Source organism: Tachyglossus aculeatus, chromosome 14 (genome assembly GCF_015852505.1).
Source record: "Tachyglossus aculeatus isolate mTacAcu1 chromosome 14, mTacAcu1.pri, whole genome shotgun sequence".
In the NCBI taxonomy this organism is placed as follows: Eukaryota; Metazoa; Chordata; class Mammalia; order Monotremata; family Tachyglossidae; genus Tachyglossus; species Tachyglossus aculeatus.
Genome location: NC_052079.1, coordinates 38,343,739 through 38,366,148, shown reverse-complemented (window position 1 = coordinate 38,366,148; position 22,410 = coordinate 38,343,739). Strand labels below are relative to the sequence as shown.

The following is a 22,410-nucleotide window of genomic DNA, read 5'->3' as shown; positions in this document are numbered from 1 at the left end:
CTGGGCGGTCTGGACGAGGTGAGGGGGAAATGTTCGAAACTGCGCAGGCGCGGGGCGGAAGAATGAGTGAATGAGTGAATGAGTGAATGAATAAAAAAGTCTGGGCGGTCAGGACGAGTTGAGGGGGAAATGCTCGAAACTGCGCAGGCGCGGGGCGGAAGAATGAATGAATGAATGAATGAACGAGTGAATGAATAAAAGAGTCTGGGCGGTCAGGACGAGGTGAGGGGAAAATGCTCGAAACTGCGCAGGCGCGGGGCGGAAGAATGAATGAATGAACGAGTGAATGAATAAAAAAGTCTGGGCGGTCAGGACGCGGTGAGGGGGAAATGCTCGAAACTGCGCAGGCGCGGGGCGGAACGTTGGCGCGCCGGAACGCTGGCGCGCGGGGGTGGCCTGTTCCGGCGGGCGCGAGCGGGTGCGCGCGCACACCGGAAGCCCCCGGGCGGCGGGCCGGTCGTCGTCTCCTGTGGTGGCGGCGGCTGTGAGGGGGACAAAGATGGAGCTGTTGCAGGTGGTGCGGCGGGGGCTGCAGCAGGTCGGCGGCCACGGGGGGCTCCGAGGATACCTCCGCCAGCTGCTCAGGTACCGGGACCGGAGCCGGGACGAGCCACATCCGCACCCGGGCCCCGCGGAGCCGGGGTCACCTTGAGGGGAAAAGGGACCCTGCCGTCCCACCCATCATTCATTCATTCACTTCCGTCATTCATTCATTCACTCAATCAATCGTATTTATCGAGCGCTTACCGTGTGCAGAGCACTGGGCTAAGCGCTCATACCCGCCCCCCCCATCATTCAGTCATTCACTTCCGTCATTCATTCATTCACTCACTCAAGCAGTTGTATTTATCGAGCGCTTACCGTGTGCAGAGCACTGGGCTAAGCGCTTATACCCGCCCCCCCATCATTCAGTCATTCACTTCCGTCATTCATTCATTCACTCAAGCAATCGTATTTATCGAGCGCTTACCGTGTGCAGAGCACTGGGCTAAGCGCTTATACCCACCCCCCCATCATTCATTCATTCACTTCCGTCATTCATTCATTCACTCAATCAATCGTATTTATCGAGCGCTTACCGTGTGCAGAGCACTGGGCTAAGCGCTTATACCCGCCCCCCCATCATTCAGTCATTCATTTCCGTCATTCATTCATTCACTCAAGCAATCGTATTTATCGAGCGCTTACCGTGTGCAGAGCACTGGGCTAAGCGCTTATACCCGCCCCCCCATCATTCATTCATTCACTTCCGTCATTCATTCATTCACTCAATCAATCGTATTTATCGAGCGCTTACCGTGTGCAGAGCACTGGGCTAAGCGCTTATACCCGCCCCCCATCATTCATTCATTCACTTCCGTCATTCATTCATTCACTCAATCAATCGTATTTATCGAGCGCTTACCGTGTGCAGAGCACTGGGCTAAGCGCTTATACCCGCCCCCCCCATCATTCAGTCATTCATTTCCGTCATTCATTCATTCACTCAAGCAATCGTATTTATCGAGCGCTTACCGTGTGCAGAGCACTGGGCTAAGCGCTTATACCCGCCCCCCCCATCATTCATTCATTCACTTCCGTCATTCATTCATTCACTCAATCAATCGTATTTATCGAGCGCTTACCGTGTGCAGAGCACTGGGCTAAGCGCTTATACCCGCCCCCCCATCATTCAGTCATTCACTTCCGTCATTCATTCATTCGCTCACTCAAGCAATCGTATTTATCAAGCGCTTACCGTGTGCAGAGCACTGGGCTAAGCGCTTATACCCGCCCCCCCATCATTCATTCATTCATTTCCGTCATTCATTCACTCGCTCACTCAAGCAATCGTATTTATCGAGCGCTTACCGTGTGCAGAGCACTGGGCTAAGCGCTTATACCCGCCCCCCCATCATTCATTCATTCACTTCCGTCATTCATTCATTCGCTCACTCAAGCAATCGTATTTATCGAGCGCTTACCGTGTGCAGAGCACTGGGCTAAGCGCTTATACCCGCCCCCCATCATTCATTCATTCATTTCCGTCATTCATTCACTCGCTCACTCAAGCCATCGTATTTATCGAGCGCTTACCGTGTGCAGAGCACTGGGCTAAGCGCTTATACCCGCCCCCCATCATTCATTCATTCACTTCCGTCATTCATTCATTCGCTCACTCAAGCAATCGTATTTATCGAGCGCTTACCGTGTGCAGAGCACTGGGCTAAGCGCTTATACCCGCCCCCCATCATTCATTCATTCATTTCCGTCATTCATTCACTCGCTCACTCAAGCAATCGTATTTATCGAGCGCTTACCGTGTGCAGAGCACTGGGCTAAGCGCTTATACCTGCACCCCATCATCCATTCATTCACTTCCGTCATTCATTCATTCGCTCACTCAAGCCATCGTATTTATCGAGCGCTTACCGTGTGCAGAGCACTGGGCTAAGCGCTTATACCCGCCCCCCCATCATTCATTCATTCACTTCCGTCATTCATTCATTCGCTCACTCAGTCAGTCGTATTTATCGAGCGCTTACCATGTGCAGAGCACTGGGCTACGCGCCTATACAAGATGATCAGGTTGCCCCGCGCGGGGCTCCCAGTCTTCATCCCCATTTTACAGGTGTGAGGCTCCGAGAAGCGAAGTGACTTGCCCAAGGTCACACAGCAGACAATCAGTCAATCGTATTTATTAAGCGCTGACGGTGTACAGAGCACTGTACTAAGCACTTGGGAAGTACAAATTGGCAACACATAGAGACGGTCCCTACCCGACAGCGGGCTCACAGTCTAAAAGGGGGAGACGGAGAATAAAACCAAACATACTAACAAAATAAAATAAATAGAATAGATATGTACAAGTAAAATAGAGTAATAAATATGTAGAAACATATATACAGGTAATAATAATAATGGCATTTATTAAGCGCTCACTATGTGCAAGGCACTGTTCTAAGCGCTGGGGAGGTTACAAGGTGATCAGGTTGTCCCAGGGGGGGCTCACAGTCTTACATGTGGTGGAGTCGGAATTCGAACCCATGACCTCTGACTCCAAAGCCCGGGCTCCTTCCACCGAGCCACGCTGCTTCTCGAGCGCTTACTTTGTGCAGAGCACTGGACTAAGCGCTTGGGAACAGAGGTCATGGGTTCAAATCCCGGCCCCGCCAATTGTCAGCTGTGTGACCTTGGGCAAGTCACTTCTCTGTGCCTCAGTTCCCTCGTATGTAAAATGGGGTTGAAGACTGTGAGCCCCCCGTGGGACAACCTGATCATCTTGTAACCTCCCCAGAGCTTGGAACAGTGCTTGGCGCATAGTAAGCGCTTAATAAGAGAAGCAGCGTGGCTCAGCGGAAGGAGCCCGGGCTTTGGAGTCAGAAGTCATGGGTTCAAATCCCGTCTCCACCAATTGTCAGCTTTGTGACATTGGGCAAGTCACTTCACTTCTCTGAGCCTCAGTGACCTCATCTGGAAAAATGGGGATGAAGACTGTGAGTCCCCCGTGGGACAACCTGATCACCTTGTAACCTCTCCAGCGCTTAGAACAGTGCTTTGCACATAGTAAGTGCTTAAAAATGCCAGTATTATTATTACTTGTTAACCCTAACTGTGTGCAGAGCACTGGACTAAGCGCTTGGGAAGTACAAGCAGTTGAGAAGCAGCGTGGCTCAGTGGAAAGAGCCCGGGCTTTAGAGTCAGAGGTCATGGGTTCAAACCCCGGCCCTGCCAGTTGTCAGCTGTGTGACCTTGGGCAAGTCACTTCGCTTCTCTGTGCCTCAGTGACCTCATCTGTCAAATGGGGGTAAGACTGTGAGCCCCCTGAGGGACAACCTGGTCACCTTGTAACCTCCCCAGCGCTTAAAACAGTGCTGTGCACTTAATAAGCGAAGCAGCATGGCTCAGTGAAAAGAGCACGGGCTTTGGAGTCAGAGGTCATGGGTTCGAATGCCCACTGCCAATTGTCAGCAGTGTGACTTTGGGCAAGTCACTCGACTTCTCTGTGCCTCAGTTCCCTCATCTATACAATGGGGATGAAGACTGTGAACCCCCTGTGGGACAACCTGATCACCTTGTAACCTCTGCAGTCCTTAGAACAGTGCTTTGCACATAATAAGCACTTAACAAATTGAGCGCTTAAACAATGAGACAGGCACCAATAGCACCCAAATAGTGCATATTTATTACTCTAATGATGTGCATATAGCTTTAATTCTATTTATTCTGACGGTTTTGACACCTGTCTACTTGTTTTGCTTTGTTGTCTGTCTCCCCCTTCTAAACTATGAACCCGTTGTTGGGTAGGGACCGTCTCTACCTGTTGTCGACTTGTACTTCCCAAGTGCTTAGTCCAGTGCCCTGCACACAGTAAGCGCTCAGTAAATACGACTGACTGATGAATAAATAAATAGAATTACGGGTATATACACATCATTAAATAAAACAGAGTAGCACACGTACAAATATACACAAGTGCTGTGGGGCGGGGAAAGGGGTTGAGAAGAGGGAGGGAGTCGGGGTGATGGGGAGGGGAGGAGGAGAGGAAAAAGGGGGCTCAGTCTGGGAAGGCCTCCTGGAGGAGGTGAGCTCTCAGTAGGGCTTTGAAGGGAGGAAGAGAGCTAGCGCGGCGGATGGGCAGAGGGAGGGCATTCCAGGCCCGGGGAAGGACATGGGCCAAGGGTCAATGCCCCGAGGGAAGATGAGCGCGGGCCTGGGAGTCGGCAGGTCATGGTTTCTAATCCAGCCTCCGCCACTTCCCTGCTGGGTGACCTTGGGCAAGTCGCTTCACTTCTCTGGGCTTCAGTTCCCTGGTCCATCAAATGGGGATGAAGACCGAGCCCCACGTGGGAGACAGACATCAATGACTGGTGTCTGCCTCCCCCTTTCTAGACTGTGAGCCTGTTGTGGGCAGGGATTGTCTCCATGGTTTGCTGAATTGTACTTCCCAAGCGCTTAGTACAGTGCTGTGCACACAGTAAGTGCTCAATAAGTACGAGTGAATGAGTGTGGGATGGGGACTGGGTCCACCACTATTTGCTTGTAGACACCCTAGTGTTTACTAGAGAAGCAGTGTGGTATAGTGGAAAGAGCCGAGGCTTGGAAGTCAGAGGACATGGGTTCTAATCCCGTCTCTGCCACTTGTCTGCTGTGTGACCTTGGGCAAGTCACTTACCTGCTCTGTGCCTCAGTTACCTCATCTGGAAAATAGGGATTAAGACTGTGAGCCCCATGTGGGACAACCTGATTACTTTGTATCTCCCTTGTATCTCCCCCAGCACGTAACAGATTACACATAGTAATCGCTTAACAAATGCCATCATTATTGTTATTATTATTACAGTGCCTGGCACGTAGTAAGCGCATAACAAATACCAGAAGCGACGTGGCGTAGTGGATGGAGCATGGCCCAGGGAGTCAGAAGGTCATGCGCTCTAATCCTGACCCCGCCACTCATCTGCTGTGTGACCTTGGGCAAGTCACTTCACTTCTCTGTGCCTTATTTTCCTCATCTGTAAAATGGGGATTTAGACTGTGAGCCCCATGTGGGACAGGGACTGTGACCAATCCGGTTTGCTTGTAGCCACCCCAGCGCTTAGTACAGTGCCTGGCACATAGTAAACATTTAACAAATAACACATTTTTATGATTATGATGATTATTAGGGTATTCAGGGGTTTTCATATTATTTGACTAGCGCTTATTATGTGCCAGGCCATTGGTCATATTTATTGAGCACTTACTGTGTGCAGGGCATTGTACTAAGTGCTTGGGAGAGTGCGACACAAAATAACGGACACATTCCCTGCCCTCAGAAAGTACAGTCTAGAAGGGGATCACTGTTCTAAGCGTTGGGGTTGATACAAGGTAATAATAATAATATGGTATTCGTTAAGTGCTTACTATGTGCCATGGATGGTACTAAGCTCGAAGTGGATGCAAGTTAATCAGTTTTTGGACACAGCCCCTGCCCTGCATCAGATTCAGTTAAATAATTTATTCTGATGACTTAACACCTGTCCACATGTTTTGTTTTGTTGTCTGTCTCCCCCTTCTAGACCCGTTGTTGGGTAGGGACCATCTCTATATGATGCCAACTTATACTTCCCAAGCGCTTAGTTTAGTGCTCTGCACACAGTAAGTGCTTAATAAATACGATTGAATGAATGAATGACTGTTACAAAACCGGGTTGACCAAAAGAGAATGAAAAGATTTTGTAATGTAAACACAACTTTGAGCGAGAGTCACAATTTAACATTATTGTACTTTGTTGCCAGTGGGAGTTGTAGTTATATTGTATCTGCTCCAGCCCATAGTACAGTGTTGAGCACATAGTAAGCACTTAACATATGCCACGGTTACTAGTTATGAGTTTCAGCAGGCCACGAGAAACAGCATGGCCTAGTGGAAAGAACACGAGCCTGGAGGTCAGAAGGACCTGAGTTCTAATCCTGTCTCTACCACTTGTCTACTGGGTGATGGGGAAGTCGCTTAACTTTTCTATGCCTCAGTTACCACATCTGTAAAATGGGGGTTAGGACTGTGAGCCCCTTGTGGACATGGACTGTGTCTAACCTGATTATCTTGTATTGACTCCAGCACTTAGTGTGGTGCCTGGTACATAGTAAGCGCTTAAAAAATGCCATAATAAAAAAAAACTGGGATGATTTTGCACCTCCATTTTACCAAGATGTGACTGCATTTGGTAAACAAGTGATTCTTAATTGAATAATAATTCGTATGCCAAGATGGGTTTTTCAAGTCTAGTAGTTCTTCAACATGCAAAATACTTTACTCATTATTTACTAAAATAAATATTCACTTAGAGAAATATGTAGACAAAATAGTGAAATAGCATTCAACAGGTTTAATTTTAATTGTATTTTCAAAGAATTCACATAGAATATTTTCTAAAAAAAGTTATATTGGGAATTTACAGGGTAAATGATGTGAGGATCGGTACATTAGTGGGTGAAGACAAATATGGAAACAAGTACTATGAAGATAACAAACAGTTTTTTGGTAAGTGAAATATTATTTATTGTGGACATTTAAAAAGTGTGACCTTTGACTGTTAAAGGGACCTGAGAGTCAAAGGACCTGGGTTCTAGTTCTGGCCCTGCCACTTGCAGGCTGGGTGACAGTGGACAAGTTACTGAAGTTCTCTGTGCTTCAGTTCCCTCATTTGCAAAATGAGAATTAAATTACACCGTAAACTTCAGGTAGGACAAGGACTGTGTCCAGTCTATTTGCATTTCATCTACCTAAGTGCTTAATTCAGTTCTTTTCACAAAGTAAACATTAAACAAATGCCATTATTATCATCATTGTTATTGTTAGTATCAATAAAAATAATAATAAATGCATCCCTAGTTTTTCAAAAATTGACATCTAATTTGTGGTTGGTTGTTCCTATCCACTATGCCCAAACTTTTGTATGGTTTTTTAGGTATGACGCTATCTGAAGATTACTTTCCATACTTGGAAATCAGATAATTTTTGTAGTGATTTTTTTCTTCAGGCATTTGTTGGGGGTTTTTTCTTAAGGTATTTGTTAGGTGCCTACTCTGTGCCAGGCATTGTACTAAACCCTGAGGTAGGTACAAGCTAAACACATTGGGTACTGTCCATGTCCCACATGGGGTTCACATTCTTCATCCATATTTTACAGATGAGGGAACTGAAGCACAGAGAAGTGAAGCGACTTTCCCAAGTACCCACAGCAGACAAGTGGTGGAGCCGGGATTAGAACCCAGTGTCCTTCCCTGGCCCAGGCTTATCCATTAACCCACACTGCTTCTTTGAGGGTATTAATCTTACCCTCCTATATTGCTGTCCATGTGGTGCTCACAAATTTTAATCACGGGATTTCTTATAATGCTCTCCGACATGGTGATTGTGCTCTGATTATCTAGCACTAGCCCTTTAAGCAGCGAACATGTATATTGTGTGCGGCATATATGTGATAATACTATCGTGCAGCACTGCACACCAATACATGGCCACTTTGTGTTGCATTGACGTAACCCACCAAAGAATCTCAAAAGGTGTTGTTAAAGCTACTGTTGCCAGGGAATTGGGGAACACTGCCAACTCACAGCTAAATTAGGTAGAATCAGGCCTATGATAATGGTTGATATGGGACAGTTACTTTGTATTTCGATCAAAGAGCAAGCTCACTGTCAGATACCGCCCAGTGTTGTAAGCATGCTGGTGAAGGTTAGGGCTTTTTTGCATCAGTGCTATGGAAGGACTTGCTTGAGGGTTTTACTGTGAAGACATTTAAGGCTAACAAAGACAGACGTGCTAGGTGCGAGCATCGGATTTAGCTGCGGAGCCTCCCTTTGGGTGACAAGTTAGTGTGCTGTTGCCCTTACACTAACACTAGCAAAACTAAGAGTGGAAGAACGTTTTCACATGATAGTAGTTGCTCAATGGGAAAAAAAATTCTCGTTTGGAGAGAAAAGGTGATGCCAAGGATCGCTTGATTCTTTTGGTGGGAGGCCGTGGAGCTGGGGCGATTTTTAGGTGAAGCCACGTCTTGGTTCATTCATTCAGTTAGTCGTATTGATTGAATGCTTAGTGTGTGCCAAACACTGTACTAAGCATTTGGGAGAGTACACTGTAACAACAGACACATTCCTGCCCACAATGAGCACACTATTCTGAGAAACCTTGGGCTCTCCAAAAGTGTTTCAAAAAGCATCTTACGTGTACTCTGGAGGGAAAGACTTGGGTGTCGCATGTAATGTTTAAAAACCAATCACTTATTTTTGTCCAGCCATTAAGGCCTATTGTGCCAAAATTAACGCTGCCTAAAAGGCACCCAACCTTTGATGGGACTGTCAAAGCAACAAATGGCAAGATTACTCTTACCCTGACTGATTTTTGGAAGAGCTTCCATATCAGGCTTGCTAGGAGAGCCTCTCAGGTTTCTCTTTCTCCTGCCTACAGATGGTGGGAAGGTTGTGTTTGTTTTGCTGTACCAGACCATAGCAGCGGGATGCCGCTGTGCTCTTGTTATAATTATATCATATAATTATAATTATTAATTAGTCAAGCCATCATATTTCTGGAGCATCTGCCGTGAGCAGAGCCCAGTCCTAAAGACAGTGCTAAGGACTTGAGAGCGTAAGAGAGTTGGCAAACATGATACTCCTGGGAGCCAGGGTCCCTGTCGGGTACATTATCCTTGGACTTTTCTCCAGTGCTTTCTAAAGTATTTGGCCCATTTGCAATGCTTAACAAATGCCACAGAAAACAGTAAAAATAAGAATAATGGAAACCGCTGCATTTTCTTCTGAAAAAGCAGATTCTCTCTCAAAGCACATTGAATAACATTTCCCCCCAGTGCTGAGCAATTCCATCTGCTATTTAAAGGGATGTTTTGTCATCTTTTATATTGTTTGGGGGTTTGGGGTTATTTTGCTTCCTCTTCATTTTGAAACTTTTCACTCAGAATTGCCATTTGTTTCCATTTAGGTCGGCACAGATGGGTTATTTATACCACGGAAATGAACGGAAAGAATACCTTCTGGGATGTGGATGGAAGCATGGTGCCTCCGGAATGGTGAGCCAAGTGAACTGTAGGGCATTTTGGGCAGATTTTGTTGGTGCTGTTAGTCACCAAATTTTTTTATTTATGAAACATAGGGATTTGGGAAATATGTCCATATCAGTCTTGAAATAGAGAAGCATCATGGCCTAGTGGCAAGATCACGGGCTTGGGAGTCAGAGGACGTGGGTTCTAATCCCAGCTCTGCCACTTGTCTGCTGTGTGACCTTGGGTAAGTCACTTCACATCTCTGTGACTCAGTTACCTCATCTGCAAAATGGGGATTAAGACTGTGAGCAGCCCCACGGGGGACAACCTGATTACCTTGTATCTACCCCAGCGCTTAGAACAGTACTTGGCACATAGTAAGTGCTTAACAAATACCATAATAATAATGTGGAAATGCCTAGACCGAGAAGCTCTGTCTTGCTATTCCTAGGATCAGGAAGAGAAGTAAGGTATATGCCCTTGTGATAGGGGAAATAGTTGGTAGTCATCTCATAAAATACAAAGATTATGCAATCCTGAAAACCATTCAGGTTCTTTAATTTTTAATTTTTGTTATATTTTCACTCTTAATTGCCATCCACACAGTAACCTGTTCTTTGGTAAAGGTATTTTTTTTTTACCAGAGTGCTTTTTTTCCTCCCTGTCTTCACCCTCTCCTTTTCTTACCCTGTCTCTTTCCTTCTCTCCTTAATGTTTGTGTCTCATTCACATCAACTTCTCTTCCCTCCTGTTCTCCTACCCCCCCAGAGTCATTCCTTTCGCCTCTGCCTCTCACTCTCAGCACCCTCTCCTCATATTCTTTGATCCCATGCTATTTCACTTGGGCTGCTTCGTGCTCTGCTTATTTTGGGTTGTGCCAGGCCTCACTAAAGTTGATTTAAGATGTATCATATTGGCCAGTAAGCACTCAATGAATATGATTGATTGGTTGATTGGCCAAGCTGTGCTGTGTCCAGCAGGCTTCAGGCCCATCCTTGTTGTTGAGCCTTGAGCTCTTTAGTTCTCTCCGGCCTAAGTAGACAGTGGACTTCTTTGTGGGAAGAGGTGGATGTTGGAGCCTTCCATGGGTAAGGCCCGGTCTGCAGGCCCTGCCACTGGCTAGCTCATGGGCCAGCTTGGGCCAAACCCTGTGGAAAGCTGGTTCAATCAGCAATATCGATTGCGAGCCTGCTGTGTGCAGAGCAGCCGATCAGTGGTATTCGTTGAGCACACGTTGTGTGCCGAGCAATGTACCAAGTGCTTGAAAGAATTGGCGTCAGTACAGAACCAGGTCTTGGGGATGTCAAGGGGATAGAAGGACGGGCCAGGGTTAAGTGGAAGAGAAAGGAAAGTTTCTCCCTGCCTACTGACAGGGTAGAGAGAACTTGACCCACCTCCAGGGACCCCAGCTAGGTAGCAGGGAATAGGTCGGGAATTGTGGTTGGGAATAGGGTTTCTTCAGACAGCGGGTAGGCAGTTGGGGTATGGACAGGACAGATGGCTCACTCCCACTGGAGGGAGGGAAGCCGGGGGAGTGGGTCAGGGTGAGGCCATCCAGACAAGGGAGGACCTGGAGAATGGGGTAGAGGAAGGGAAGGGTGGGGAGACGGGACTGATTTGGAGAAGCCGGACACCCGCTAATTCTGGGATTCCCGCTCTTTCACTCGCATTCCCACACAGATCAACACACAGTCACAGAGCCCCTCCCGAAGCCTGCACTTGCTAAGGCCAAAGGCAGGCAGGCAGGGCAGGCTTCGGACAGTGGACGAGTCATCAAGCGGCACCTGTTTGAACGGGGACCTGAGAGGGGAGCACCGTGGCTCAGATTCCAGGGTTTCCCCGGGTCAGGGGTGTGATGACAGCACGACACAAGGAACGCCAGGTGTGGATGCGGCATATCATTAATGACATTTTACAGAGCGGGAGGGGCTGGCAAACGTGTCCCATTTTAAGGGCAGCCAGACGTTTGGAGCCGTCCCCGCCGGCTGAAACCGGTCAGGGCTGTTCAGATGCCTTCCTTTATTATTAAAACCATTTTCTTTCTCAATTAGAAAATAGCAATGAAACTCAAGTGCCATTTGGATGCTCTATTAAAGTTCTTGCTCATTTGTTAAAATGAGAAGGAAATGGGACGGGTGGAAGCATTTAAAAGTGTCCTGCAGTTGATTTTACAGTATATTAAAGATTGTCTTCCAGCTGAGAATCTGATTAGAATGAAAAGTTTTAGAAATTGGAGAAGGGGAGAGGGAAGCATATAATCTAGCCAAAGAATGCATTTTTCTACTGTCTTCTGCCACGCTGTCTCCCTTCCCTTCTCTGAGTGCACTGTGAAGTGATTGCATGATGAAGTTCAGCTGCCTAACCAATTCCAATTAATATGCTGTCAAACTCAGACAAAACCATGCTTTCTGGCTTAATACAGAAATAATAGAAATAACGGTCATTCTGGGGGTTTTTTCTCCAGTTATAATGCAAGGCATAGTTTTAAACTCGAGAAAATGAAACATAGTTCAGAGAAATGTAATGTGTGGTCATAAATACTGGTAATATAGTACTGTGTATGAGGGGATGGTTCAGTGCTCTCTTTGGTACTGACAGGCAGTTTATTATAATAAAAACCCCTCACAGCAAGAGTCTTGCAACTTGCAAGATTTTATGAAATCATCTGGATTCTGGGTCATTGGGTATTACAATGTTGCAGTCTCAGTGTTTCACTTAGTAGCACCTGTACAGATGTTCGTCTTAATTCACATTAATCCTTCTACTCTAGTCTCCCCATCTAGACTCTAAGCTAGTTGTGGGCAGGGAACATATCTATGAACTCTGTTGTACTGTCCTAAGCACTTAATACAGTACTACTCGGTAAGCACTCAATCAGTGCAGATTGATTGACTGAAGTGTTACTACTGAAAGGAGAAGGCCCTATTAAATATTCACCAGTGGTGATTGTTCCTTAAAGGAGTTATTAAAGCCTGGACCATTATAAGAATATTGCGAACTGTATCACAGTGAAAAACCTCATTGTTTTATATCCAAAGATATATTTTTCTCATCTTTCTACTGTGCTCTTTCCAGAACATATAATACATAGTATATATATAGTTAATCATAGTATATATATATATAGTAGGATCACTCTTAAGTTCTTGAGGCTGTCAGTGGAAATGCCTCCTCCGTAGTACTTTAGTATAGCTATTACCCGATTTTACCCTAAATATCTTTTGAAATGTCCTCTAGACTGTAAGCTCATTGTAGGCAGGGAATGTCTACCCACCCTGTTATATCATAGTCTCCCAAGCCCTTAGTACAGTGCTCTGCATGCAGTAAGCACTCAACAAATAATTGATCGATTGATTGATTTCAAGAAGTTTGGCAGTCTGGAGAAGTCTACCGCCTAAATATCTAAGGTGTTACTTTTAAGGAGTTTTCTGCAATACTTTTTATAGTATTCTTGGAAAAATTTTGATATATCATAGACTTTCTGTGCTTCCAGATAGATTTCCCATTCAACATGTAGGACCTACATGGAAATGAAGGAGCTGTTTTTCTAACGGTGTCATCTACATTTTTTCAGGAAAAAAAAGATACCACTTGATTCTATAACTCTATTTTCAAAATGAATCTTTGTTAGTTGGCATGGCTGTAGAGAAGTATTGGTTGGCAAGTTAATCCTCCCACATCCAGTCATGCCAAACCTTAGTAACCCCAGTACGCTTATGTACTTTTCTATCTGCCGTTGACTTTTCTGCCTGTTTATATTTAGGTTAGCAGGTCTTTATTTGATTGTAAATTTCCCCGACTTATGAAATATTTCGCTTTTCTAAGCCTTCCACATTGTTTAAAGACCAAGCCAAGAAATTCATCTTCCTCCACTGTGATTGTATCTTCCAGGTACTGGTGCAAAACAATAAATTCTAGCTTTCTGAAACGGATTGAAACTATAAATATATAGCTCCTTTAATCTTCACAAATACATCCCTCTCTTTCCTTAATCACTTTTGCTGCCTTTTCTGGTGTGTCTTTCCCTTATTCAATGGCTAAGGTCTAAGTCTCGTATTTCCAAAGCAGTAAGAAGAACCTTATGGTCCAGAGTGAATTTTCTAAAACTTGAGTTACTGGGTTACTTAATATGATTTTCTTTTTCCCCGTCGTTACCATCAGTGACATTTTTTGAGCATCAGTGGGGGAATTCATGATACTCCTGGGTATTTCACGTTTATAGCATCCAGTTCTGTCCCTGCCCCTTCTCAGTTTCTTCCGAGGATGCAGCAACCTGAACCGCACACAGACCTAGAGAGGCGGATGATCTGCGGTTTTATTTAGTGGCAAGAACGCTCTTAGCCGCCAGGTCTAGCTAGAGGTGGGAGGTGGTTCACAGAAACTTCTGGGACCTAAAATTAACCCTGTTGTTCTCCAGCGTGGGCTCGTCCTGACCCAGCGCCAGAGCTCTCAAGCAAAAACAATCCCCGTGGCTCAGCAGCAGCAGTCCGTTAATAAATGGTGTAACGCTCTTTTTCCTTCAGGCACCGTTGGCTTCACTGCATGACCGATGACCCACCTACAACCAAGCCCCCGACGCCTCGTAAATTCATCTGGAAGAACCATAAATTCAATGTGAGCGCCACTCCAGAACAGTACGTACCATATTCCACCACTCGCAAGAAGATTCAAGAGTGGGTTCCGCCCTCGACCCCTTACAAGTAAACGCAACTGAAAGCGAAGTCTCACCTTGCCAGATTGGGGGGGGGGCTTTCGAAAGTGTATATTTTACGTTTAAATTTAACTTGTTTAAAAGTAAAATCATTTCAGGAAACTTCAAGAGGTTGTGTGTCTTTTATGAATCACTGTAGAAAACTAAAAAAAAACGTGGTGAGCAAAGAAGTTTAGGAAATCTGCATAATTGTCGATTTTGTTGTACTTGGCTGAGGCCGGGGACTCCTTGGGAAGGGGGTGTGGGAGACGAGAGGGGCACAGCCTGTCCAAAAGGACAATCAGAGCAGGGCATCGATCTGGCTGGCATTGGTCCCAGGCCTCTGCCATGGGCAGAGGGCAGCAGGGGGTTTGCTGGGCTTGGGGGGTGGGAGGGATCCCTTTTAAGCACTTGATAGTCACCCCACCTTCAGCCTCACAGCCCTGATTTACATGTCCGTAATTTATTTTAATGTTTGTCTCCCCTTCTAGAGTGTAAGCTTCATGTAGGCAGGGATCACATCTACATCGCTCGTATTCTCCCAAACACTTATTACAATGCTCTGCATTCATTAAACTCTCAGTAAGCACAACTCGTCGATTGGTTGATCGGCGTATTAACATTAAACACAACAGCAGCTTTATAGGGGTAATTTTTCCAAATGGCTAAAAGTATGCCCAGTGAATAATGGGGAGTACAGTAATGAAAAGGTTTAGTAATATTACTAGAGTTTTGCAAAACATGACTACTTCAGTAAATGAAAGCATAACTAAGCAATAAATGCAAACAACCACTAAGCAAAATGCCCACTGGGGAACAGTAACAGTGGGGAAGAAATGACTATATAATACAAGACCTCAAAGAATAAACAGCCAACAGATTCTAGAGAGAACTGGTATCATAACTATGTTGTGCAAAGAAGTACTGAAACCATATGGGTGGCGAACTGTACATTTATAAGATGACTATGAAAACAACCTGGAAATATTACAAATCGACATCAGTCTTTTCAATCACAATAAGTAGAATAATAACGCTTCATGTAGTGAAAATCCTTATTTATTTAAATATCTGTGATGGATCTCTGGCACAAATTGGGACTGCACATGCCCAGGTCAGTGGATGACATGACCGACGGGAACAGCCGTGTAGCCTGCTGGAAAAAGCACGAGCCCTGGAGTCAAAAGACCTGGGTAATAATGCCGGCTTTGCCACCGGTGTACTGTGTGGTCTTGCATCCCTGTGCCTCAGCTTCCTTACCTGTAAAATGAGGATAAAATATCCTCTCTCTCTCTCCCCTATAGACTGTGAGCCCCATGTGGAACAGGGACCGATTTTGACCAGATTATCTTTTATTATTGTTATTACCGGGACGTAGTACAGTGCTTGGCACATGGTGAGCACTTAACAAATACCACAATTATTATTAGCAGATGAGTGAAGCCACAAGAACACAGCTGGGATCCTTTCTCTTCTAATGGTATCTGTTAAGCGTTTACTAGTTGCCGGACACTGGACCAAGCACAGGGGTAGATACAGATGAATCACATTGGATCCAATCCCTGTCCCACATGGGGCTTACAGTCTTAATCTCCGATTTGCAGATGAGGTAACTGAAGCCCAGAGAAGCGAAGTGACTTGCCAGGACACAAGTGATGGAGCCGGGATTACAGTCCAGGTCCTTCTGATTTCCAGGTCTGTGCTCTATCCACTCCCCTCTCAAACCACGCCGGGAAAGTTTCCAGTACTCTACCGGCCTCGGCTACGGGAGGGAGAGTAAAGCAGAGACGTACCCATTCCATTCCTGGCTTGGCCAGTGGCTAGCGAGTGGAAGGCAATCTGCTACAAGTCAAAACTCATCTGGGCTGGGCAGCCGCATCATGGGAGAGAGGTGAGGGTGGAGACTCAAGTTTACCACCTGGAAGGAGGCAGTGGTAAACCACTTCCGTACGTTTCCAAGAAAACTCTCTGGATTCACTACCAGAATGATTACAGATGGAAGGGGGGGCCTTCTGAGAGGGATGTGTCCTTGGAGTCGCTATGGGTTGGAGATGGCAGCATAAGACAAGACAAGCTCTATCCGCTAGGCCATGCCAATTTGCCAATGACGGGGATGGCTCTGCCCTGCCGACATCATCTACTGAACCTGGAATGATCAGACTCTGACCCAGGAATGTGGTTTGCCCCTTTTTGTTTCAGATAGAAGTCCAGTCTCAAATACGGACCTGAATATAACATTTTCAGCCTCTTCAACCCCAGGTGATCAAACGGAGGGGAAAATGAAATTTCACAAAGTATAGATGAGCACCAAATTTTCCTCCCGGACTCTGGTGCCCGGTGGGCTCATTTATACTTCATTAAATTTCCTTTTATGATTTAACAATCTGAAATATTGAATGTCACTGCCCAGTGGAGAGATATTGAGAAAATGTATTTATTTCTTAGCTGTAAGAATGACCCATCTGTTACAGTGTGATTCATGCTTTTTCAAGGGTTTTTTTTTTCCAACTCATTTATTTAATCCAATTTATTCTGCAAAGCCAAAGTCCTGTACATTTTTACTCATTTCTCCTCACAAGACTGAATTGTGTCATGGCCAACATAGATGTTGATGTACTCTTCTTTGTGTCATATAGAGCACAGATAGCTAAACAGTGCATAAGTGGGAAGGCCATTAGGGCTGACATTGTTTTGGATCAGTATGCCATAGCTGCCCGATGCACAGAAATGGCAAAGAAATATTGAGGCAGAGTGTTCTGCGGGCTTAACTGATCACACTACTTGCAAATTGTAATCACTTAGCAAACTGTATGATTGCAATAATCCTAAAACCCAAAATTGCACTGAATAATGTACTCTGGAGGATAATGAGGACCCATATTTGCGTGCCTACTCTGTGCAAAACACCGTACTAGCATTCGTAACATGCAGCAAAAATACAGTCCCTGCCTGCCAGCTTTGCAATCTAATGGAGGGAAGGCAGGCACAGATAATGCTACTGTAAGGGGAATAATAATTGTAGTATTTGTCAAGTGCTTACTCTGTGCCAAGCACTGTATTAAGCTCTGGGGTAGACACAGGATAATTGGGTCCTACATGGGACTCACAATCAAGGTAGGAGGGAGAACAGGTATTGAATCCCCATTCTGCGGATAAGGGAAATGAGACACAGACAGGCCCAAGGTTACACAGCAGGCAAAAATACAGCCAGTCATTTAAAAAGTACACAAAAAAAAACAGGGAAGTGAAATCAACTAATGATTTTCTGTTGTAGCAGATGGTGACAAAAAATGAATTTGTGCAGACATAATGGAGACTATTAGTTGGTCTCAGAAAGATAATAGTAACGATGGTATTTGCTAAGCGCTTACTATGTGCAAAGTACTGTTCTAAGCACCGGGGAGGTTACAAGGTGAACAGGTTGTCCCACGGGGGGCTCACAGTTTTAATCCCCATTTTACAGATGAGGTAACTGAGGCACAGCGAAGTTGTGACTTGCCCAGAGTCACACAACTGACAGTTGGCGGAGCCTGGATTTGAAGCATTAGTGCCAATCTCCCAGGCAGTGCCCATTAGATTCCCTACCTTCATTTTCTAATTAAATAACAAAAATTTCATTAAAAGGCTGTATATTTTCTTGATGCTCACCATGAATCTAGGATTTCATAAGAAATGGGAAAAATTCTAATCAATTATTGAGCCAGATTTCTTTTGAAAATTTTGGGGATTGATTGGCTCAGGTGTGAGGAGTTGAGAAAGGGAATGGGGATGACAGATTGTGGGATTTCACATTACGCATTTTTAGGAAACTGAATCAAAGAGTGTCGTTCAGATGCCTCCATTCTGAGCACCAGGTAAGGTTGCGAAAGCTTCAGAGAAAACTTCATCTTCCCGATTCCTCTGGCGTCTGCTTCCTTTCTCATCTCCTTTGTCACTCTCATGGACCCAACAGGTGCTATCCCATTGCCCAAGTCAGTCTCAGCCTATCCTTTGCTGGGGGGGGCGTCTCTCCGTAAGCGCTCAATAAATACGATTGATGATGACATGGACTCCCCCACCACTCTGACTCCTGAAACAATGGAGGCTTCTGTGAATCTAGGACCTGCAGAGCAGAGATGGTAGATGTGAGGCCAGAGATCTCCTCACCCCATAAGGTACTTTCCCCCTACGGCAATTATGCACACCCAACAGCTCTTTTTAAATGGTATTTGTTAAGCACTGACTATGTGTCGGTTTCTGTACTAAGCACTGGGGTAGAAACAAGCTGATCAGATTGGGCACAGTCCACGTCCCACATGGGGCTCACAGTCTTAACTCCCATTTTACAGATGAAGTAACTGAGGCCTAGAGAAGTTAAGCGACTAGCCCAGAGTCACACAGCGGACAAGAGGCGAGACTCGGGATTAGAACCCAGGCCCTTCTGACTCCCAGGGCAAGGCTTTATCCACTAGGCCAGGCTACTCTTCTGTGCACTTAGGTACATATCTTGAAATTATATGGTATAAACTTTTAATTAATTTTAATTAATTTTAATTAATTTTAATTAATATTAATGTCTGTCTCCCATCTAGATGGCAAGCTCATTAAGCGCTTAGTACAGTGCTCTGCACATAGTAAGCGCTCAATAAATACGATTGATGATGATTATGGGCAGGAAATGTCTCTATCAACTCTGTTGTATCATACTTCCCCAAACAGTTCAGTGCTCTGTACATAGTAAGCACTCGGTAAATTCCATTGATTGATTGATTGATTGATTGATTGATTGAGTTGGCCCTTCAGTCCCAGGATTTTTCCCAACGTAGCCACATAGATCTATCTGTACTCTCCTACTACATTTGCAGGCCTTCTGAAGTCTACTGCAGCCATGAACACGTGGCGGGGTTCATTGTATGTAATATTTTTCCCTGTGTCCCTCAGCAAAGTGATGGGGAAAATGCTCCTTTGGCATAAAAAGATAAAGATGTAGCAAATTTTTCCATTCTATTATATTCCATTTCTAGTCTTGCTAACATACAGCTTTTATATAGCATCATTATATTGGAAAGTGGGAAAAGGACAAAGAGGGCAGGCAGTGTAGCCTAGCCGAATTTTCTATCTGGAAGCCGTCAGATAAAGAGATTTTTTTTTTTCCTCTTTGAGGAAATGCATTACATTTCAAAACAACAACATTTGCTTGTTTCGATCTGGATGGTTGTGAACGTGGAACCTTGAGCTTAAGGGCCAAAGAAGCTACACTGAAACCAGTTTATTGTCACACTCAGCTGAACAGCAAGTATTTTAGCATCTTTTCAAGTTTTTAACAGAAAATGAAGTCTGAGATGGACCCAAGTCTCTAAGCGAATGAGAATTCAGCTCAGCACAAATATTAAGGCTGGTTCAGGATTCTATTTGTTGGATGAAATTAAGCTAAAGTCTTATTTTGTTTTGGAAAGCAACATTTAGCAAGAATTTCGAGAACATGATAACTTTTCGGGGGGTGAAAAAAAGGATAAGGACTCTGGATGGAAAAAAAAAACCAAACTTTAAATTCTCCACTTTAATGCTTTTACCTTTCACTTCCTATTGCCTGAATGAACAGTTCTTAGCAGAAACATTTGACTGGGCTTGTTTTAGCTCTTACCGTATATATATATATATATATATATATATATATATATATATATATATATATTTAGCAAATGTCTCCCTTACTAGATTATAAACTCACGGAGGGCAGGGATCATGTCGACTAACTCCAAGCGCTTAGCACAGTGCTCTGCGGGGAGTAAGTACTCAACAAATACTTTAGCAGCTATCGAGCACTTTTCAAAATGATTTAATGCTTAAAATTTCACAACCTGTAGGAATTAACTCTTCTGACTGGGCTAATAATCTGTGATCTCTTCATGATTTTTGCCCTGTAGAATTTCTGGCTGCTATTTCCAAGCTCAGCAGTCCCCAAGCCTGGCCTTAGTCACTGCTCATGTTATCAGTTCCCCACCATGGCTAGGCAATGAAAAACAAGCAGCAGTGCTGATATAATTCAGTCATCTGAAGAAGGCGTTCAGGAAATGCAGAAGAATTGCTGGTTTATTGTGAGGTAATATACACTCTTCATCTTGAAGGTCAGAACGAGCTGCCCATGCAGGTAATCTCATTTTCCACAAATGACCCAAACCCTACATTAATCAAAGCCAGTACAAATCATACACCAATCTGGCCCTCTGAATAAGCACCTGTTTCAGACACTGATAACATCATGTTTGATTACTTTCCTCCATTTGAGCCAGGGTTTTAAGAGCCCTAAAATGAAACCTGTCTTTCCCTTCCAAAACCACCCAGGGCACACATGAATGTGCCTTCTCCCCATACTCACCTATTTTGAGACCACTCAACCCTCCTCCCCATCACCCATCTATTCACAGACTGGTGCTTTTTGTATTATCAAATAATTTGTTGAATATACCTGTCAGGTCTTTATTTTCTTTTGAAAGCCACCATCCAGAATTACCAAGTGTTCAGAACAAAATGTGTCATTTCAATGGCTAAATGAAAATTGACTATTTGGTGTCCATTTTCACCCAAATATTGTTTTATTAGTAAATGAGGCTGCATCCTTCCATCTCAAAAAAATACAGAAAGATGTGAAGTACGGTGGATGAATGCAAACCTAATCGTGCTGGATTTCTCTGGGGTTTTACCAAACTCCACACTGGGCAAAAATTAGTACACTGTAATTTGCAATCTGCTGGGTTTTTTATGTTACCTTTATTCAGTAGTTCCATTTATAGAGTACTTCTTGCTTCTCATGTCCACTTTCTCACTTCTGGTAGTCAGTGTCCCAGGGAGAGCTTGACTGTCAGGGGTGAGAGAGTGTGAGTGGTGCTTTGCAAATCACTAACACTCTAATCATTCTTTGTCTTTAAATCCTGATTTAAACCCTCCCCCAGTAACCCCCGGTTACCACTGACATCCTGGTCCTCTGATTTCCAAGCCAGGGCTCTTTCCATCAGGCCACACATCTTCTCAAGAAAGGAGCAGAAGCCTTTGGAGCAGAAACTTCCAGAGGATCACGGGATAAGGAATCAAAAGCAACTCCAGGTGCTGTAAAACAATGAACAAAACAAGACAACAAAAGACACAGTCTTTATGGTGCACAGTTTGATTGGGACTGTTGAGCCTCCATTGACCTTGCCATCTAAACACAAACCCATAGGTAACCTTCACCATCATTGACATCATCTCCAAGTATAAAGAAAATATATGTATAACAGTTAACCAAGCATTGAGTGCTTTACTGTGTGCCGAGCACTGTACTAAGCTCTTGGGAGACTATGATACAATAGTAGACATGTTCCCAGCCCACGGTACTCTGACTAACCTGACTTCATTCCAGGAATTTGTTGTTTGTGCACACATAAAGTGCTCAATAAATGCCACTGATTGATGACGATGCCATCTTGCCATACTTAACGATTTTTTTTCCATATAAATGTATCCGTGCAGAATAGCTAAACCAAGAGACAACTCATAAAATATGAGGTTTTGAGAGACCCAGGGGAAGAGGCTGGCATTTGGAACCCTCCCAACTTTGCTCGTAGTAAATGCAGATGGGGATTCTTTGTGGAAAAAGTCATTTCATTGCATCTACAGCCCCTTCTGGCTTTGGAGACCATCACAGTGGCTCAAAAGGAGCTACCCAACCAGGAGCGGGAGTTTTGTCAGTCAGTCAGTTGTATTTATTGAGGGCTTACTATGTGCAGGGCACTGTACTAAACACTTGGGAAAGCACAGTATGACGGACTCATTCCTTGCCCACAGTGAGCTTACAGCTGGGTGGGAGCAGGTTCTCAGTGTGCCAGAGGGAAACCTGTTTTCCATTTCTGTTTTATTGGTGACTGGCTTGTAGGCAAACATCACCCAGGCCTGCACTACTTCTGAAGTTAAAGCAATGTGACTTGGAAGACACAGGGTAAAGACAAAGGATCAGAGGGGAAAGATGAACAATGACCCCCAGCAGCCCAGGCTGAAATTCTAATTAATGGTAAAAATCCAATCAACACTGCTGGTTGGGCCAGGGTGCTTAGGCGTTTACCTTCCTCTCCACAGAGCACTTCCAGAATTAGCAGTTCAGTCTCAGAGAATACATCATTTATGCAGGACACGTAGCAGACAGGTGGCAGAGCTGGGATTAGAACCCAGGTTCTCTGACAC

General features: G+C 44.7%; 1 protein-coding gene across 1 annotated transcript; it reads left to right on the top strand.

The window, feature by feature from the left end:
- Positions 1-466: 466 nt before the first annotated feature.
- NDUFA12 (NADH:ubiquinone oxidoreductase subunit A12) lies at positions 467-14,343 on the top strand. Its single transcript, XM_038756365.1, has 4 exons — positions 467-585; positions 6,921-7,003; positions 9,464-9,551; positions 14,048-14,343. The coding sequence occupies exons 1-4, from the start codon at positions 500-502 to the stop codon at positions 14,226-14,228; spliced, it is 438 nt and encodes a 145-aa protein (XP_038612293.1). The 5' UTR covers positions 467-499; the 3' UTR covers positions 14,229-14,343.
- Positions 14,344-22,410: the final 8,067 nt, after the last annotated feature.